The sequence below is a fragment of the Hevea brasiliensis genome, chromosome 13, assembly GCF_030052815.1.
Source record: "Hevea brasiliensis isolate MT/VB/25A 57/8 chromosome 13, ASM3005281v1, whole genome shotgun sequence".
Taxonomy (NCBI): Eukaryota; Viridiplantae; Streptophyta; class Magnoliopsida; order Malpighiales; family Euphorbiaceae; genus Hevea; species Hevea brasiliensis.
Genome location: NC_079505.1, coordinates 26,176,732 through 26,195,629, shown reverse-complemented (window position 1 = coordinate 26,195,629; position 18,898 = coordinate 26,176,732). Strand labels below are relative to the sequence as shown.

The window sequence follows — 18,898 nt, the reverse complement described above, 5'->3', positions numbered from 1 at the left end:
TCAACTTCCTATACATAACATCTTTTGCTAAGTCTGACCTTTAAACCTAGGGTTTTGATACCACTTTATCACGACCCAGCCAAGTGGTCGTAACCGGCACTAGAGAACTGGTCAACTTAAGGCTGCCGGAACTCGTAGCAAGCCTAAGACTATAGACTTTGATCTCTTATGGACCCACTTTACTGATTTGGAAATTTTTTTTATTGTTAAAATTTATTTTTTGACATTAATTTTTTATTGACAATTATTTCAAATTTTAATTATTAAAAATTTAATATATATATATATATATATATTGATTTATTATTTACATATACTTAAAATTGATAAATTAAATAAATTAATAACTCTAAATAAAATTTTTAACTTCAACACTAAGATAATGTTAATATAAAATTAATTTTAAAAAATTAACTAAACTTATTATGAAAGAATCAATATTATATATTAAAAAATATTATAATATAGTATAATTCAACTAAAAAAATTGAATGTATGATAAACATGAAAAATATCAAATATTTTACATTATTTATATCGCAAGACCTTGAACAAGGATCGCTTGCTGATGTGACTACTTTGCCAAAGCCTGGCAAGTAGGGACTCCTCCAATTGCTTGATGATAGAAATGTTACCATTCAGTGGATGGGAAAAGAGAGATTATGAAGAGAAGAGTCATGGGAGTCTTGAGAAACAAACCTAGAAAGAAACTAACCACATGGGAGGACTTGCTGAAAGTTGTCTCAGAATGATAAAGTCCCTTTTCAGAGTTCATATTTTGTAGTTGCATAAAAAGGGATAAATTAATAAATTATACTAATTGTCCTCCAATTTATATAATTATTATATTTCAATAATTAAATTTTAATTTATTAAAATAAAATTTTTCAATTTTATTTGTGTCAAGAGAAGTCTTCCTAACATGCAATAGCAAATTTTCAAGTTAAAAAGAACAAATTACTATTTTGTCCTTTTTTATCTTTATAATTAAATTAATTAATAATTATTATCAATAAAATTATTTTATTTTAACTAAATTTATTAATAAAATTATTAATTATATAAGTTATTTATTATTAATTAAAATTTTATTTTGCAACAAACTGAAAAATAATAATAAATTTTAAAATAATAATTATTAATATTTTAATTTTTATATAATAAAATAAAAATAATAATAAACAATAAATAATAATTTACATTTATTTTTAAATATTAATTTAGTGTTAGTTAAAAAAATAACCTGAAAACTTGCTATTATAAGTTAAGCGACATTTTCTAAAATAAAGCTAAAGTCGAGAGATTTTATTTTAACAAATTGAAATTTGGTTAATTATAAATAAGCCCTTAACTTAAAACAGGATAAATTATAATTTAATCCTTAAAATTGGCAAAACTTACATATTAGTCTCCATATTTTTAAACCCACCTATTTAGTCCATGAGATTTTAATAAATAATTATTTTTTTTATAATTAATAGTTATTTTGTAAAATTAACTATATTAATTATCTTAAAATTTTTAATATGTAATTTACAAATTTTAATTTGTAAAATTAAAAATTTATACAATTACATTTTTTTTAATTTTGCCCCATGAATGACTATTTTATACTCTATTAAAATGTCAAGAACTAAATAGGTGTATTTTAAAAATGTAAGCACTAATTTGTCAATTTTACTAAACTTTAGAAACTAAATTATAATTTTTCCATAAAAATATTCTTTTTTTATTAACAAAAATTAAAATATATTTAATTAAATAAAATGTTTGAATTATTTTTAATGAAATTAAAATATTAAAATAATACTTTAGCATTAAAAAAATAAAAAATTAATTAAATATTTTTGGTTTAGGTGTGTACAGCTCACTCAATTGAAGAGAGGTAAATTTGAGCTTAAATTAAAAGGTTTGGATAAATTAAGCTAAAAATTTTAAAATGGAAAAAATTAAACATTAACCATAAGATTGAGGGGCAAAAATCAGCTTTTCGCGGTTCAAATTTTATAATAGTGTAGTCTACTTCTTGACGTCTCTAATACATTCTTTGTCTTCTTTTGTATAGTCCACATTTCAAGCAGCCTCAGATGTTTCTCGAACGGGAGAATTGTGACCTCCCTAACTTATGGAGTATGGGCTCTTTTTCTTCCCACAATTTCCAAATGGTAACATTCTAAAGTCTGTTTTGTATTGTTAGAGTTACCACTAAGAAAAACACTTTTTAAAAAATATTAGTTTAAGTATTATAAATTGGTTTAAAATTAAATTGATAAATTATACTCATAAGAATATCAAAATAATAAAATTAAATCTGATTTTGACTTAAACTAAAGATATCATGATTCTGAAAATGACTCTATTACTGGTAAACTAAAATTCACTACAATACCATGCTTTATCCCTTCTGTTGCTTCTTGTCTTCAATAGTTTTCATGTAACGTTACCCTAAATTGGGTGATTTCTTACCATATACAGGGATTGAAGGGCAGAAAATTAGGGAAAATCTTGATTGGCGGGGACAGAGTTAAGGAGCCCAGAAATAAGTGAACCAACTGATTTCAATTAGTGACTAGTTAATGAATATTAGCGAAATGATAATCCACTCTACATTAAAGAGATCAAAAGAAACACATTCACAGATAACATTACATTGCTTTACTTGCTATAATAATTAAAATAAAATTCATTTGTCCACATTGCCCCTCCAACAATACCACCCCACAACACGAGAACTAATAATGCCATGAATATAAGGAACCATTTCTTTTCACAATATTGTTGTGTAAAAATTACAATATTCAACCTTACAACGTATTCTCAAGCAAAGCATACTTGAAAACATCAACAAAGAAGTGAAATTCCAATACTGAAATATGCAATCCAAATATGTAGAGCACTTTTAACTTCCAGCCAATGTAGCTGTACAGTACAGAATATAGACCAAAATAGTGCTCTCTCAGCTGCTCAGGAGAACCTTCCGAGGATCAAGTTGGCCACTACAGTAACTGGAAGGAACAGCAGAAAGTTCAAGTCTTCCTCTCCATTCTTCCCCAGGTTTTAATGTAATAGGCTTTTCAACTGCAGCGGCTTCCACACACAACATGTGCTTGTATTCATCATCTCCAAAATCAGCCATTGCCTTTGCCTTCCTATCCCATGGATTCCACACCACTGCACACAAGGGAAGGCAGAAGACAGGTAACAATCAACAATTGTAGTGCTTTTAAACAAGGACACTAAAGAAGAATTTTACAGCTCATTTATAGAAGAAAAAGTCACTTTGTTCCCAAGCTCAGTGCCATTTGTCTAAAAGGTGACATGAAGTCATTAGAACTACTTTTTTTTTTTTGGTCTGAGATTAGATCTACTTCAATAGGTAAAAAAAACTCCAGTTTCACTTTGTAAGCAGCAACAAAACTGGTTTTAATTTCATATGGATGGTAGGGTCAAACGTTTACCATATCATGAAAAGCTACATAGGCTCTAAATGCAATGGCCAATATTAGTAATATTAGCAAGGTTACCAGGCTTAAATTCTATAAATACTGTACAAGGACATAAAATCCTACCTATGCTGTACAATACAGAAATTGAGAGAGCCAAAAATTGAATTTAAAGGGTTTTTATGTATGACTTCTAACAGTCACAAAATGTGTCATTATATAATTTGAGTGAAGGACAGAACAAGGTGCTCTGGCTGTTTATGGTCCAACTATGAACGCCCCTAGAGCTGAGCCCTATCCTTGTATTCTTATTGCAGAAAGCATAAGAGTTTCGCCCTTAAGAAGTAGCATAAATAGTTCACAAAACAAAGTTGCTCTTATGCAAATAAAAAGAAAATACAGAAGTGCCAATCTCACCAGCATCTGGCAGTCCATCCTTGCGTAGAACAAATGTTCTCTTTTTTTCATGATCCAGAATTGCTATCTTTGTAGGAGTGCTGAGATATATCTTGTCAATCTATATGATGGTAAAAGCATAAATTAAAACACAATCAGATTACCATGAATAAAGGGGAAAATAAATTGCATCCTTGACTCACTTCTGATTCAAAAGTTATAGCATCCCCTTGCTCGGTAAAACGCTCCTTGCTCTGTAGGTTGTCAAGATAATCCAGCGTTTCCAAGCCTTCAACCCGAACTTCACTGCAAAATAAACAACTAAGCTAATTTAAAACCAATTCAAACCCATAAATGCCAAGGCAACTGTATGTCACCCCAAAATCATGTGCCACAATTAACCAATTACTATGACCAGTTTTTCCCTTTACAGTAGCAGTATGGTAAAAAAGGCAGACATAAAGATCCATTACAACAATGTGGGCTAGACATGTCTGTACAACTGGTTGATTCATACATTAGAAAACCAAATTTTAGTTCAAATTAGTTGTAATGGACTGGAAATATTACAAATTTTTAACCAGTATAGTTTTTAGAGTTTTATTTCAAATCATATACATGATCTTTGATGTCTCAGTGGTTAGCTGCCCATGTGAACATCCTCTAGGCCACCGAGGTCAGGGTTGACAAATTTGGACAAGGGGAAAAGATGAGAGGGAAAGAGTGTTTTATTGTGAATCTAGCATCAGGCACAAGTTGGACTATTGCACTTGAGAAAGCCACAATATTAGGAGATTTCTTCAGTATTCCATGAAAGCATAAATTTCTAATAAGGAAACCATTAAACAATGTAAAACTTCATTAAAGAAAGCTGCTAATACATGAAACTTCTAAAGTTAAGATAGTACCACTCTCAATTTGACAAGATATGAGGATGCCACAAACATACTTCTAATAAAGCATATCCCTAAAATCATAATGAAAAGTAAATTTTAACTTCCAAAATAATCTAAAGTGCTCCAAATAGCAAAATAAAGACTTGAAATAAAAATCCCTGATTACAAGAAATATTTTAGTACATAAACGTACTGCTACAGTATTTATAAACAGTACCACACTGCAACATTGCTACAAATCCTAATAAAAATTTAATGTTATTTCCTAGATCAGATCTCAAGTCCAAATAGATTCCACCTCGAGCTCAATTTTGATTTTCCAAGAGCTACCAGACATTGAAGCAATAATATCCATCATTTCCCATTTAGTTGTCTCATTTGAGACATTTCAGCACATCATAAAGCAATCTCAATTTGATCCTGATAAATCTTGCACAATTATAATTGTTCCTCTTTGTCGATCACATAAGGATATATAGAGGCCAGAGAACAGGTCCCCCATTGTAACAAGTAGCCCATTTTTATAATGACATAATTTGAGCATACATCTCAATTAAATTTGACTGTATTTGTGTCAATCTATTCATCAATGTTTTCTTAAAAAAAAATAATAATAATAATAATAAACCAGAGAGAGACTAAACTCTTCTCCAACAATGGACATTGTACTTCTTAGGAATAAAGTTAAAATTGGCGCACCTACCAAAGCTCTTCCACCACAATAGTGGAATTGGCTGGCTTCTTCTGTGTGATATAACTGTGGTACACCTTATACAGTTTCATTACGCAATTTTTATGTATATTTTGCTATTTTTATGTATATGTATATTTTGCTATTTTTATGTATATTTACTTTTTTGAGAATATTCATGGCCAATTTAAGTTCCGCCTAAGTAGTTTATACTTGGTCTGTCTCAAGTCCGAATAAAGGAGGAGGGTTGCAGTAGATGACAATCAACGTAAAAATTTCGTCACACCTCATGACATGTTAAGTATTCATGGCCAATTTAACTTTATTCCACAAGAATAAAAAAATAAAAATAAATACAAAAATAAAATAAAATTTCTCTCATCCCATGTTGGAAACTAGTAAGAAGGTGTTGTACCAGCTCACTCACCTAAGCATGCTACAAGTTGTTTAATTCACTCTAGTTGTCCTACACTTATATGATCACTTTGTTTTCAATTAATAGTGTAATTTGAATGAAGTGGACAAAACCAAACAGAAATCTTTAAATATTATGAGTCAAAACCAAACCGAATGGACTGGCAAACCGAATTTTTCAGTTCAGTTTTTTGGTTCTTTTTTTTTTTTTATGGCTCACCCCTACTTGTATCCCAATAGAAAATCAAACGCAATACCAAGAAAGCAACTATACTGCATTCTTCAGATAGCTTTTGTAGATAAGCCAGACAGTAAGATAGTAGTATAGTACACTGATGTAACTTAAGTTGTCCCTGAAGAGAGGTATGCATTACAATCAATGATAACCAACACTTAATTACAAGACCCCGCAACAGATTAGGCAAGTTTGACTTGGATATTAAATTACCACTTTTTAGTCTTGAGGGAAATATGAATTGCATTACAGAGTAGCATACAGCGAGTAGAAACATGCACAAGGATATCAGAAGTACTCTAAAAGCAACTTAGCAAGAAAGCAAAGCTTCATATGTCAGAACCAAATTCTTCTAGACAAACAAGAGTAATGTCACGGCAGTTTCAGATTCCATGAACTTTCTCAAGAACAAATTAAATTTAGGCAAAAGGCTATTTTGGCCCTTAAAATAACATCGAATAGTCAAACAAGCCCTAAAACTTAATGAATGGTCAAATAAACCCTTTACGTCTCAATTTCGGTTAAATATGTCTAAAACTAACAGCATTAAAAAATTAATAAAATAAGTGAATCATGAATAAAATATTATTTTTATATTTTAAAAAATTAAAAATTCTCTATCAACTTTTCTTCTGCTGTTCTTCTCATCCTTCTCTTTCTCCATTCATAATCGTCTCTACTTTCTTCGAGAAGAACTGTTCTGTTTCTCCATTGGGTAAATGCACATCTTGTTTCATGTGTGCATCTGATTTCAACAACTTAATCTCTTTTCACCACTTAATTAGGAATTATTTTTATGAACCATGTTTGCTTGCTAAGAAAATGGAAGGAAAATAAATGTTTATTTTGATTTTTGGTATGAAACAAACCATGTTGGTCATGCACTGGCACTCCAGTTCTTTGTTCTTCGTTGCCCTTGTTCGCTTTCGCTTTTCTCGTTCCTTGGGGACAACAGGAGAAGATTTAGAGAAGTGGATCTTGTTGAGCATGATTTGTGAGTAAGTCCAAGGAAACAAGGAGACTGAGTTTTGTTCTTAAATCCTCACTCTATGGAGAACAATTTTCTCTTTCCTTATAAGGTAGACGCGGCTGCACTGGTTAATAAGCTGAGTGCTTTTTGAAAGTGAGATCACCACTGACTTTAAGAAGAGGGAATGATCACCTCTACTTCCCGTCAGGGATATGGGCAACTAAACTACTTTTCAAAGGTCTAAAGAATGGCCTCTTCTTATTCAAAGGAGCAAGAATGGAATCTCCGACTCCTATTGAGTTGGCTTGTCTTTGGTAATGGTTAGGCTAGGGGCTTACATCTTTAAGATAGAAATGTGGGTTCTGAAGGCAAGAAAAAGAAGAGGAGAAGGGAAGAAGAACCAGATATGTTGATTTTATTAATTATAAATTATTTTTGTTTAAAATGAATAAAAAATTTTAAAACAATTTCGTATTATTTTTTTATAAGTATTTAACGGTGAAATAACAATTTAGACCTAAATGAATTAGAATAAAGTTATAAAAGGTTTATTTAATCTATTTTAAAAATTGAAGGGTATATTTGACCACCAATTAAGTTTTAGGTCTTATTTATTTGATTATTTGATATTAGTTTATGGGCCAACCGCCAAAATAGGCTTTTGCCTTAAATTTATAACCAACCAGATACTTTCAGAGCCATTACCAAAAAGAATATTCTGAAGACAATATGAAAGGTGTTTTAGGTAAGCTCTCAGTAGTAGGAAGAATCAACAGCTATGAGCCTATAAAATTTATTATTGACACATTGATGGTAAGGAAAATGTGAATCCCACATAAGAGAAAACGCATGTGTAAAACAATAAAATGGTAAGATTAAAACTGAGGAGCAAATTACATAACACAAATCAAGTTAATTTTTTTTACCTGATGTCTGAAACAGAGAAGTAAGTGTGGTATGCAAATGTGAATGAAAATGGCTTTCCATCAGCATTGGTATTCCTTATGCGTGATGTCAGCATCAGATCTCCACCAGGTCCCAAAGCCACCCTCAAACGGAACTCAAAACTAAAAAGGGGGGAGATGTAGAGAGACACACCCAGATAGAGAGAGAGAGAGAGAGAGAGAGAGAGAGAGAGAGAGAGAGAGATGATTGAGCAAAAGATTGTTATGCAAGTTCATCGCACAGAAAAATCGCTATGAATATTTTAACAAGCTATGATTATAAAGCATGAAAGAGATAAAAGATCTCAAGTACTTCACCTGTGAGGCCAGATCTTCATATCTTCTTCAGTGGGCTTAAAGATCAAATCAATAAAGGCCTTATTTGAAGAAACAGTTGGAAAAGGAGGCGGGTCAGTGTCAATGCTCCAAACTCTATTCCTCGCAAAGCCATGCTGCTCAAGACCACCATGACTCCCAAACTGCATATGTAGACCAAGCTCTCTTCACAAAGATGAACTTTATCAAAATAAGCATGAAGGAAGATTAAGGAATAAGTACATACTTGAGGAAAGCATATTGGAATGCCTCCACGAATTGCCTTTGGAGGTTTAAATATAGCCTGCACAATATATTCAACAAAGTCAGTTTGTGTGTATTTGGGAAGACAAAAATAGAATTAGATAAGAGGGACAGAAAAAGATAGTCCTAGTGCACGAGGCTTCATCTATGTAGGGCCAGAAACATGCAACCTTCCCAGTAGATTGCAAGAAGGCTGTTTCTAAACTTTGAACATTTAACTCCTCGGTCTCAATTGCAATTAAAGCAAAGTTCAAGGTTCACCCTCCCCAAATGAAGACATACAAATATAAAAGGTAAGAATTATGAAGGAAAGATGTCAATAAGTACAGTTAGGCATTAGCCCTGTCAGATCATCTATGGCATGTGAAGCATGAGACCAACATCAACAAAAGCATAAGATGCTCTAAAGATGCATAAAATTTTATACACACAAGGCACTAGAAAGAGACAGAAAGTGGTGTTTAGCATTGCTATTTGAGCTATTGTTCAAAAAAAAAAAGCACAGATCTTATATATGTTAAATCACATGCCACTAAAATTTATTTTAGATTAAATTTGACACATTTAAGTCATAACATTTCTAAAATAGTTAAACAACATTTTCAAACCGCTTTTTCTAGCATCTAAAGGAGAACATTTCTGAAAAACAGTTCTTGCTACTCCAAAAAGCAATTCCAAACAGGTACAGATATCAAAAAGAAAAGAAACAAGTCTCAACCTCCAAATGCTGTCTTAGAAATCTAAGGAGGAAAGAGAGAGAGAGATTATATTTTTATAGGTTTCATAAATGTTAACTTGCCAGAGTAAAAGTGTACAATTTATTTAAATATTCTCTTTAAGATTTTCAAATCCTCCTTTCACACTTACACATATACATGTGTGCATATTCATCCAACAACACTGGGTGTTAAAGGATAATTCCACATGTAATCAAGAAATTATTCAACCTAAAAGCTCAAACTTATAGGCAAGGGCTTCACAAATAGTTTTATATCTCTAACACACTCGCATACAAATACCCATTGGGCTTGATGTGTAAATAAGCATAGACTCACTTTACCTTGCGCTTGTGCTGAAATTTTTTAATTAATAGTGACCAAAATTCAGCTTCTGGACCTTTTGGTCTAAAAGACTCTAATACCATGTCAAGAAATAACTCAAACTAAAAGCTCAAATTTGTAGATGAAGACCTAAGAATAGTTTTAAATCTCTAACTCACATTACAATGGTCATTTACCAAATGGTAATGCTATTGAGGGAAACCTCTTTTTCCCTTAACTTCATGTAAAACTAATAAGGAAACAACTCAAATGAGACATCAAAAAATCGAAACGGCAACAATAACACAATAAATATATCAGCATGCCTACCAATTAAACAACTAATTTCAAAACTATCATACATAACATGGTCTAATAATACCAAGAAGAAAGGAAAAAATCGGCCTAACAAAAACCTGAAGAGAGCGAACTTGAGAGCACTGCTTCATTAAAAGTGAAGACATCACTAATCATGATAATTAAACTCTTTAATTTATTAGGAATAAGGATAACAGATTTTTTTCAAACAAAATTAAATTTTTCAACAATCAATTGTCTAGGTGATGTCACAATATTGCAAATAGACTGTTAATTTCAACAGGACATTGTTTAAGCGTGTACAAGTTTGCATTAAATGAGAATTCCTTACATTGCCAATCCTCATAACCTTTCAGGGTAACCACTACATGCACATATTCCCACGCATACTCATGTCTCTCTTAAAACACAAAAGCCAATGATGGTAACCACAATGTAGAATGACAGTTGGAGGGTATTGCCACTGAAAATTGTGCGCATGCATATTTATTCTTTCTTTTCATTTAATCACTTTGATTTTGTCCTTGATATGAAGCCAAATCTCATAATTGGTAATTGTATATCACAATCACTAGTAGATAAGCTTTATGAGACACATAAGCACTAAAACCAACTATAAAGTACAGATACCTAAACAAACAGGTTTTTGGGTTTTAGAGCCAACTAAGTAGATAAAGTGGATTCACTGAAAATTTTAGAAGAGTTTTTGAATCAAAGTATGCACAGTAACCTTACCCTTATTAGTTAGTACCAGCAAAGGAATGTTTTTCCCAATGCATCAACCCATAAAACAAAGAAAGATACACTATTTCTAACTCCAACAAGAAAAAATAAATAAATAAAAAATACTTTAAAAAAGTGAAAGAAGTGCATTCACATGCATTAAATAATAAAAACTATTCTTTAAATGTAATTGAAGTTGTGGCAGGGGATATATTATAGAAAGGGTATCAAAACTTCACTGACATCCCAAAACTGTAAAAATGCAAATGCTTATGAAACAACAGGAATAATTATATTATTATGTAGCACCTTACTGCTAACAAAAAGCAACTCCTCGCCATGGTCATTTTTCCAAGATGTTACTTGACCACCATACAAGTATACCTGGAGAAACAAAGTGTAAGTAAATAGGAAGTATAAAAAAAATAATAATAACTATTTTACATGGCAGAAAATAATAATGCTTGCAACTTCCAGCCATAAAAATGATGGAAACCAAAAACTTGGACAAGAAAATATAATAGAAGAAGGAGACAAAACATTACAATTCATGGCTATCAAATGCTAACCTAACTCAGCAATGTTTCTTCAATTTTCTCAGATAATTTACAGTAAAAATTAGTCTAAATCAAGTTTCCCTGATTTCATTGCATGATCATGAAGAAAAATTAGCCCTAATCACAGTTCAAATGTCCAATGTGCAGCAAATAGTCCACCTTTTTTATTTGAAATATCTCAGGATTTATTTATATAAAATGTCTCAGGATATTTAAATGTCTCTGGCAAAAAGATTCAATCATTAGCAATAACGAAGTTCAATTAAGTTGAAAATAAGCTTAAAATTCATAACTTCTTCAACTTATTTTTTAAACTTCTTCAACTCTTTACTTTACCCTACGTTACCGATATTGGATAAGAGTACTTGGACAAGGATATGATGCTGACACTTCAAATTAGTTAACACAATTCAGTGTTCCAACAAAAGCAACAGAATGCAAAATTCAACTTAAAATTAGGTATTTATTTTCCTAGAGGCATTGGCATAATGCCAATTTTGTCTCCTTATTCTAAAGAACATTCAATGGATAAAAAGCTTTAGGTTTTAAAAACAGTTAAAAATCATGTTCATACTCACTAGTAAAGTTACTTGTAAATGAATAATCCGAATCCTTCTCAACGAACATCAATCTAAACCGTGTGGGTAAATGGGTTTGCCCGTGGGTGTGCTCATAGATTTGAGAATTAATTCAATCTACAGAAAATCTCATTATTGAAGTTCAATTATTAGAATCAGGTTTATCAGAAACAAATGACAAGAAAGGAAACGCACTTTTGAAATAGGCAAGCAGTAAAATTCAACAAGCAAGCTCCATAAACTGTCCGGTAAGCAGCAACTTATATCTAAACCATGATTTCAATAACGCTTAACTCTAAATCTGAACGAACTCTCTATTAAAAAAATTAAATCCACTTGTAGTATATCTCTCTACATACAAACTTCTGGAAAATTACATTGCAAGCCGTTTCATACACATTCCATTGAAGATTGCAAATACCACAAAAATTATAAAAAAAAAAACTAACGATTATTAACGTATTCAATGTTATTTGGTCATCACCCATAACATAAAACCCACAGCAAAGCAAAAAAGAGAAGCATAAGATTAGCAGTTAAAACCTAGTTTTCCTTTCCAAGCATAATTCTTTCGCGGCATCCAAACAAAGAGTGTATAATAAGCAAATACAATTCCATGAAATGATCTGATCTGGGTAAATTCATAATCGGAAGCAGATTAAAGAGCAAAAGAAGTTAGATCATAGAAATCCAAAATCAGGGAAGTGAGAATAAGGTAAAAACGCATCGTCGAGAAGTTACCTCAACAGAACTGCCACGAGACTCACGGAGAACAACTTTGTCGAGACCATTGATGCCTTTACAGAGCTCGACTGCCACCCTATCGCTGCCCGTAGCCATAAGTTGGGTGTCTCGGCCAAAGCTTCTTCTTCTTCCTATTGAGTAAAATCACCATACAAATCTGAGTGTGTCTGTGTAGAGTATGCAAATCACTATCTGCGTTTGAATTTGATGATTTAATTAATTATTTATTACTGTGTTCGTGAAATTTCGACATCGTTTCCAATTTTGTTTTGTTGTTTCCACTTCAGAAGCTCAGTGCTGATTTGGTTTTTTAGGGTTTATATATATTTATTTATAATATTTTTATTATTTTAATTACAGAAAAGGACAAAAAGCTGTCTTTATGAGTTAAACCATTTTATTAAAGTAATCTACAACTTACTCCTTGTAAAATTTATAATTTAATTTTATATTTTTAAAATTAAATAATGAGTTCTCCATTTAATTTATTATTAATTATAATAAAAATTATCAAAATATTTATAAATCTATATATTTACTAATTTAAATAATTTAATCTTTGAAATTCTATTATAGAAATAAAATAATTTATATTAAGAGACTATTTTATTTAAAATATAAAATTTTAAGGATTATTTTATTTATAATATAAAAATTAAGAATTAAATCATTTGGTTAGAAAATATATAAAATTATGGATATTTTTATTTTTTTATTATAGCTGATAATAAATTAAATGAAAAATTAGATAAATGAATCAAATTGTAAGTTTTATTAAATCTCATAAATTAAATTACTTAATTTTAAAAATATAAAATTTAAATTGTAAATTTTATCAACACAATTTTAATTTACCTTTTCATTATAATTATTATGCAATACAATATTTTATTTTTAAAGTCAAATTTATAAATTAACTTAAAAGCACTTCATATCAATTTGAATGTAACTAACTTTATTAGCAAGTATTAAAAAAAAAATTATTCTAATTCAACCAATGTCTAATGCAGAGCGCACCACCACAAGGTAGGGGCTGTGGCCTCAAAAGTTTTCGAAATTATAATTTTAGCTAAAATTTAAATTTTAAAAAAATTACAATTTACCTCCTAAAAGATTTTAAAATTCTAATTTTATCCATATATTTTAATTATTTTTTCAAAAAAATTACTATTAGCTCCCTTAAAATTTTAAATTTTAAATTTCATCTATAAAATTTAATGTAATTTTTTAGAAAACAACTATTTACCTCTCTAATATTTTTATTTTTATTGTGGCCTTTGCACTTCTATATAAATATCATTCATAATTTTATATTATTTAATTTTTGATATCTTAATATTATATATTTTTATTTTAGTCCCTATATTTTTATCAAAATTTCATTTAGTTTCTTTTTAATATTTATTTTTAACCCCTAAATTAATTTCTAGTTCCATCCCTAGTCTTATGTTACCTTACAAAAAATGTTTTGCTAGTAAAATTGTCTAAGAGTAATTATAAAATAAAAAAAAATAAAGTTTATGTCACAATTCGAACTCATAGGCAACTCTAAAATTTAGACTAACATTCATTCAGAGGATGGCTGTACTTGGAGCCAAAGTCAAAGGATTTCAAAGGGATCTAAGCACGGGAAGGGAGTGTAACACCTTGAAAAGAAATATATATATATATATATATATATATATATATATATATATATATATATATATATATATATATTATATTCTAGTCACTTGATTTAAAATAAAGTAAAAATTTAAGGTGATTTAATAAAATTTTACAATTTATTTATTAAATTTTTATAAAATGATGCTTTTTCCTGTAAAATAGTTAATTACAGAAAATTTTTTAACTTAACAAAAAAAATAAAATTTCTTCACGTAAAAGAATATGCATAATATTTTTTAATAATATTAAAAATAAAATTAAATAAGGTGTACTTATTTAGTAGTTCACATTTAACATCTATTATTTTAATTAAAATTTAAGATTATGTGAAAAATATGATAATTTAAGATGTTGAATAAATTTTTTTTTCCATTAAGGTAATAAATTTTTTATAATTGATTATTTTACCTTAAAAAAAATCATTTTACAAAAGTTTGATGAGATAAATTGTAAAATTTTATTACATCACCTTATTTTTTGTAACAAAATAATTTTACTTTATTTTAAATCAAGTAACCATAAGAGAATTTTGGAAAAAATAAAAAAAAAAGGAGGGAAGAAGAGGAAGAATAAGGAGAAAGAATAAAGAGGGACAATCACAATTTCTACCAAAATTTAGCAGTTTTCGTCTAAAATTTTAGGCCAAGCCACACCACAAACTCCCTTCAACCCATCCATTTTGTTGAACCAAGCCTTGCATTCATGGTTTCTTCTCACCCTCAAGTTGTGAATTCAAAAGGAGAAATGAAGGACTTGCAGCTACCTTGATTCCAGATGCCATTTTCGTCTATTCTATCACTGTTTAAGCTCAATGTGAGCTTTCTCACATTTTTTAGCCACATTAGTTCTTTCCCTAACCCCTTTCCCTAGCTAACGGTACATAATTGACCTAATCTTATATCTAGTACATATACATACAAGTGATGCATGAGCTTAGAAAATTTATAATAATATTGATGTTAGATGTCACGTCTTACCCCTCTCCTAGACGTAACATGTCTCCCGTAATATGTTCAACAGATGCTAAGATCGAATTATTAGAACCCGATGAACACATTACAAGGGATTGAGTACGATTTAAAATTATTTTAATTCAAAACATAACAGAATAAGAAACATTTTACTACAAAACTTTAGACTACAAAAAGATTATCAAAACAACCATAAATTAGAAATTAATTGTCACTTATTTTAATTAATTTTCAAAGTATTTTGCAACTATATATTTTGTTTTAAAATTAGATGCAGTACACCTTCTTAAGAAAATGATATAGTTTCTAAGTATAAGTTTTCTTACAGAAAAGCTTTAAATCAGATAATTTAGAATTTTTAAACTACTGTATTTTAGCTAAACAGTTCAAGTAATACTTAAATTAATACCTGTGGCAATCCATAGCTCAACAGTCTCATGGGTATCAAAACTGCATACTAGTTTTTTTCAATCAATTAACTAATAAAACATTTCATAAAGTTTATATTTATATACAATCAACAATTATATATTAAAACAAGATATCCTGTTACAAATGGATAACATCATATATACACAAAATCAAGGAACTAAGTCACCTACATCAAGTTGGCTCCTGATCTTGGTGACAACAGGTATTGCTCCTACTCTCATGTAATCTTTTCCTTTCTTTTATCTACGTTAGTTAGGAAAATAACTAACGCTGAGTACAAATGCATGTAGTGGTGCACAAAAAATATTAAACCATAAAACAATTAAATCATTAAATAATAAGTCATGAAAACAATATTTAAAACAAGTCATGGAAATGGATATTCAAATATACTTACAAGGTGAATATAAAAGTATGGGTCACATGTAAAAAACAGTTTCTTATATATCATTTGCTCATATGGTATCATCTTTGAAACACCTTTGCACAATTTAAATTTCATTCTTAATCTCACCAGTCTAATGCAAGATTAATCCGCAAAGGCCATTTTCAAATCTCATCTCACCTCTTACCTGAAAGAGACCATATCATATCACTATGCACATGCCATCCATAACACCATATACATAAATAATACGCAAGGGCCATCTTTAAATCTCATCTCATCTCTTACATAAGGGAGACCATATCATATCAACGTGTACATACCATGGTATCCAGATCACATCCATCTAAGCACCCATGTGTCACCTCAACAAATGAGAGACGAATAATAACCATGTCAAGCATTAGCCGTGAGATATGAAAACAATATCATAAATTCATTTCCTTTTGTATGGGTATGAAATCTCAATATGAATCCATTTACTGCAAATCTCCGTAACAAATACTCTTCACATAAAACACAATATAAATCATAATTTCAATGAAAATTCATCATAATAATAATGAAATTCAATCAATTGTTGTGATAAAATCATATTTTAAAGAACATAAAACACGTATCAATAAAGCCATTTTATCAACATAAATATGTAGAAACATTTAATAGTTTAATAGTAGTTGTGCACAAACCTCTTCTCCTCCAAATTAAGCTGATTCCCCACTTCTGCAATTACCTTCACTTTTCCCTTTATGACTTGTTGTCATGCAGAGAAATACAAACATTTCAGATAGATGTCTTAACTATTCTTTTTATTTAATTATTTTTTCTTCCTTCTTTTAAGTTCATTGAGGCATTTTATCAAATACTTGGTGTGCAAGATTTACATGCCAAAAAGAACTCGCTTCGTTTGTTTTTCGGACCCCCAGAAAATACCTTGGTATTCTCCGTCAAAAGCACTTTAATCCTGCAATTCTCAATCAATCAACCAACATCCACATAATTCCAAATAAATTTATCAAAGTGGCTGCCAAATATGGCAATTTCACCATGTTTCAACAACTTCCTATATCTTTGCATAATGGAAAATTTGATTCAACATCAAATAAATTAACTTAATACTAGAATTCATGTCTAGGTTGCTTAATTAGTTAAATTAACTAGTTAATTGGACAAAAATAAATTTTCTCCAATTTCTCTAATGTTAGCCGAACCATATCACGAGGAATCGTAGGTGGATTTTGTTGATTCATGCAAAATTATTGTTGGTTTTGTATTTAGAATGTTAAAATTATGCTAAAAATCAAATTAAACCTAATTAAATCAAGTTACTTTCATGAGTTTCCAGTTTTCCATCAACTTTCATAATCCAACCTACATGAACCCTAACTTCCCTTTCTCCCAAATCATGAAATAAACTAAAGAAAAGTAGAAATAAGTTGCTTAGAAGTGATTGGGAAGCAAAATACCTTGATTTGGAGTGAAAATTCAAGTTGAAAAATAGTGGTTCTCCTTCCTCCCTTTTCTTCCCTTATTCGGCCACCTCCTCTCTCTCTCCTTTCTTTTTATTTTCTGCATCCTAATATGAATTTTGAGATGTTTTATGGCTGTCATAGCCATGTGCAAGTCACATGACAAATGTTAGTTTCATCTTTGCCCTTAATCTTCCTTAAAATAACCATATATGCCATTTTCCAATTCTAATGCATTTTATTTGTTTCTTTTTGTTTTTTTAACTTATTAATTCTTTATTATATCTTATTTAAGTCTTAATTAAGAGTCTTACAAGGTCCTATGCGAATTGGAATAGCAAACAAATCCAAAACATCGATTTTTAGCTACTTCCCAGGAAAGTCACTCATCACCAGGACTTAAGTACATTTAACTATTTTCTAATCTATTTCTTTGGATTTCTTTCACCCTTAATTGACCAATTTAAGATTAAATTATATCTCCTAACCTTAATTTAAGGATAGTTCCAGACATTCCAGCCGTCCAAACAGACGTTAGTCGCGAGAACAGTGGAATATACAGAACTACCTAAAGTAAGGGTATTACATTAGATGCATGTTTAATATTAATTCGCTAAATGGTGACTCAACAAACTCCTTGATCTAGTAAGAAGGAAGAAGAGAATATGCTCAGATCGCCTACATAAACACATAATGGATTAACTATTTTTAAGCAAAGCTTATTAACCCAAGATTGGAATTAAGAGAAAGTTTGTGCTTGAGGTTAGCTCATTGGCATTACTTGGATCTGAGAGCTGGGATAAGGGAACAACTCCATAGTTATATATATCTATGTGATGTTAGATGTGTGCATGGTTTCAACTAGTTGCCCTGCACAAATATTTGAATCTTTGGTAAAGATGTGTTAGATAGTTCATTCTATACTTTAAGGCTGTATTAGATGCTAGGTAGTTATAAATATTATTTTGGCAAAAGGCCTTTTTAAGCCTCTGTAAAATAGTCTAATAGTCATATAAGCCCTAGTCAATCTATTTGGTTCATTTAAGCCCTTGAGATTAAAAAAAATAATAATAAGGCCCAAATTTTTTCTTAAACTGGCCGAATAAGTCAAAAACAGATCACATGCACATCACATGACAAACGGACGTTTACAACTCCATCCTTTCTCTGCTTCTCATGCTTCCCTTCCATTTCTAACTCCAAGGATGAGTTAGGCATTCCCGCCTGGAAGCAAATTTATGCCTGTCCACAAGTCTAAAATGAGTTTCTTTTCTTTCCTTTTCTTCATCTTGTGGAAAAAGGAATAGAGTTATTTCCAAACCCATGCACACAAGAGCTGGTCTCTTTTGGTTGGCTTCCCTGTGTTTCACAACCACATTTTTTACTCTAGCCATAGTCAAAGGCTCACACAAAATTCAAGTTATTGGTGAAAAGAATTAAATAGA

The 18,898-nt window shown here is 30.2% G+C and overlaps 1 protein-coding gene and 1 long non-coding RNA gene across 3 annotated transcripts; both read right to left on the bottom strand.

Annotated features, from left to right (window-relative positions):
- Positions 1–2,739: 2,739 nt before the first annotated feature.
- Positions 2,740–12,856, bottom strand: LOC131171868 (putative glucose-6-phosphate 1-epimerase). The gene is made up of 8 exons (XM_058131969.1): positions 12,526–12,856; positions 10,959–11,033; positions 8,552–8,608; positions 8,308–8,468; positions 7,972–8,112; positions 4,043–4,145; positions 3,861–3,960; positions 2,740–3,171 (listed from the first exon to the last, which is right to left on the bottom strand). The coding sequence occupies exons 1-8, from the start codon at positions 12,622–12,624 to the stop codon at positions 2,957–2,959; spliced, it is 951 nt and encodes a 316-aa protein (XP_057987952.1). The 5' UTR covers positions 12,625–12,856; the 3' UTR covers positions 2,740–2,956.
- Positions 12,857–15,718: 2,862 nt separating this feature from the next.
- On the bottom strand, positions 15,719–17,543 carry LOC110654262 (uncharacterized). 2 transcript variants are annotated; one of them, XR_009142512.1, is made up of 4 exons: positions 17,451–17,540; positions 16,674–16,737; positions 16,114–16,171; positions 15,719–15,842 (listed from the first exon to the last, which is right to left on the bottom strand). It is a non-coding gene; the product is annotated as an uncharacterized LOC110654262 (long non-coding RNA). The 2 variants fall into 2 exon arrangements; XR_009142513.1 differs by lacking the exon at positions 16,674–16,737 and having other exon boundaries at positions 17,451–17,543.
- Between the last annotated feature and the right edge of the window lie 1,355 nt (positions 17,544–18,898).

Bases quoted from the DNA above. Each gene is read 5' to 3' on its own strand.
- LOC131171868 (XM_058131969.1), bottom strand. From the start codon at position 12,624: ATGGCTACGGGCAGCGATAGGGTGGCAGTCGAGCTCTGTAAAGGCATC. The intron at 8,609-10,958 runs GTGCTACATAAT...TATATTGTGCAG, and splicing joins TGCTTTTTGTTAGCAGTAAG to GCTATATTTAAACCTCCAAA. The intron at 8,469-8,551 runs GTATGTACTTAT...CTACATATGCAG, and splicing joins TTCCAATATGCTTTCCTCAA to TTTGGGAGTCATGGTGGTCT.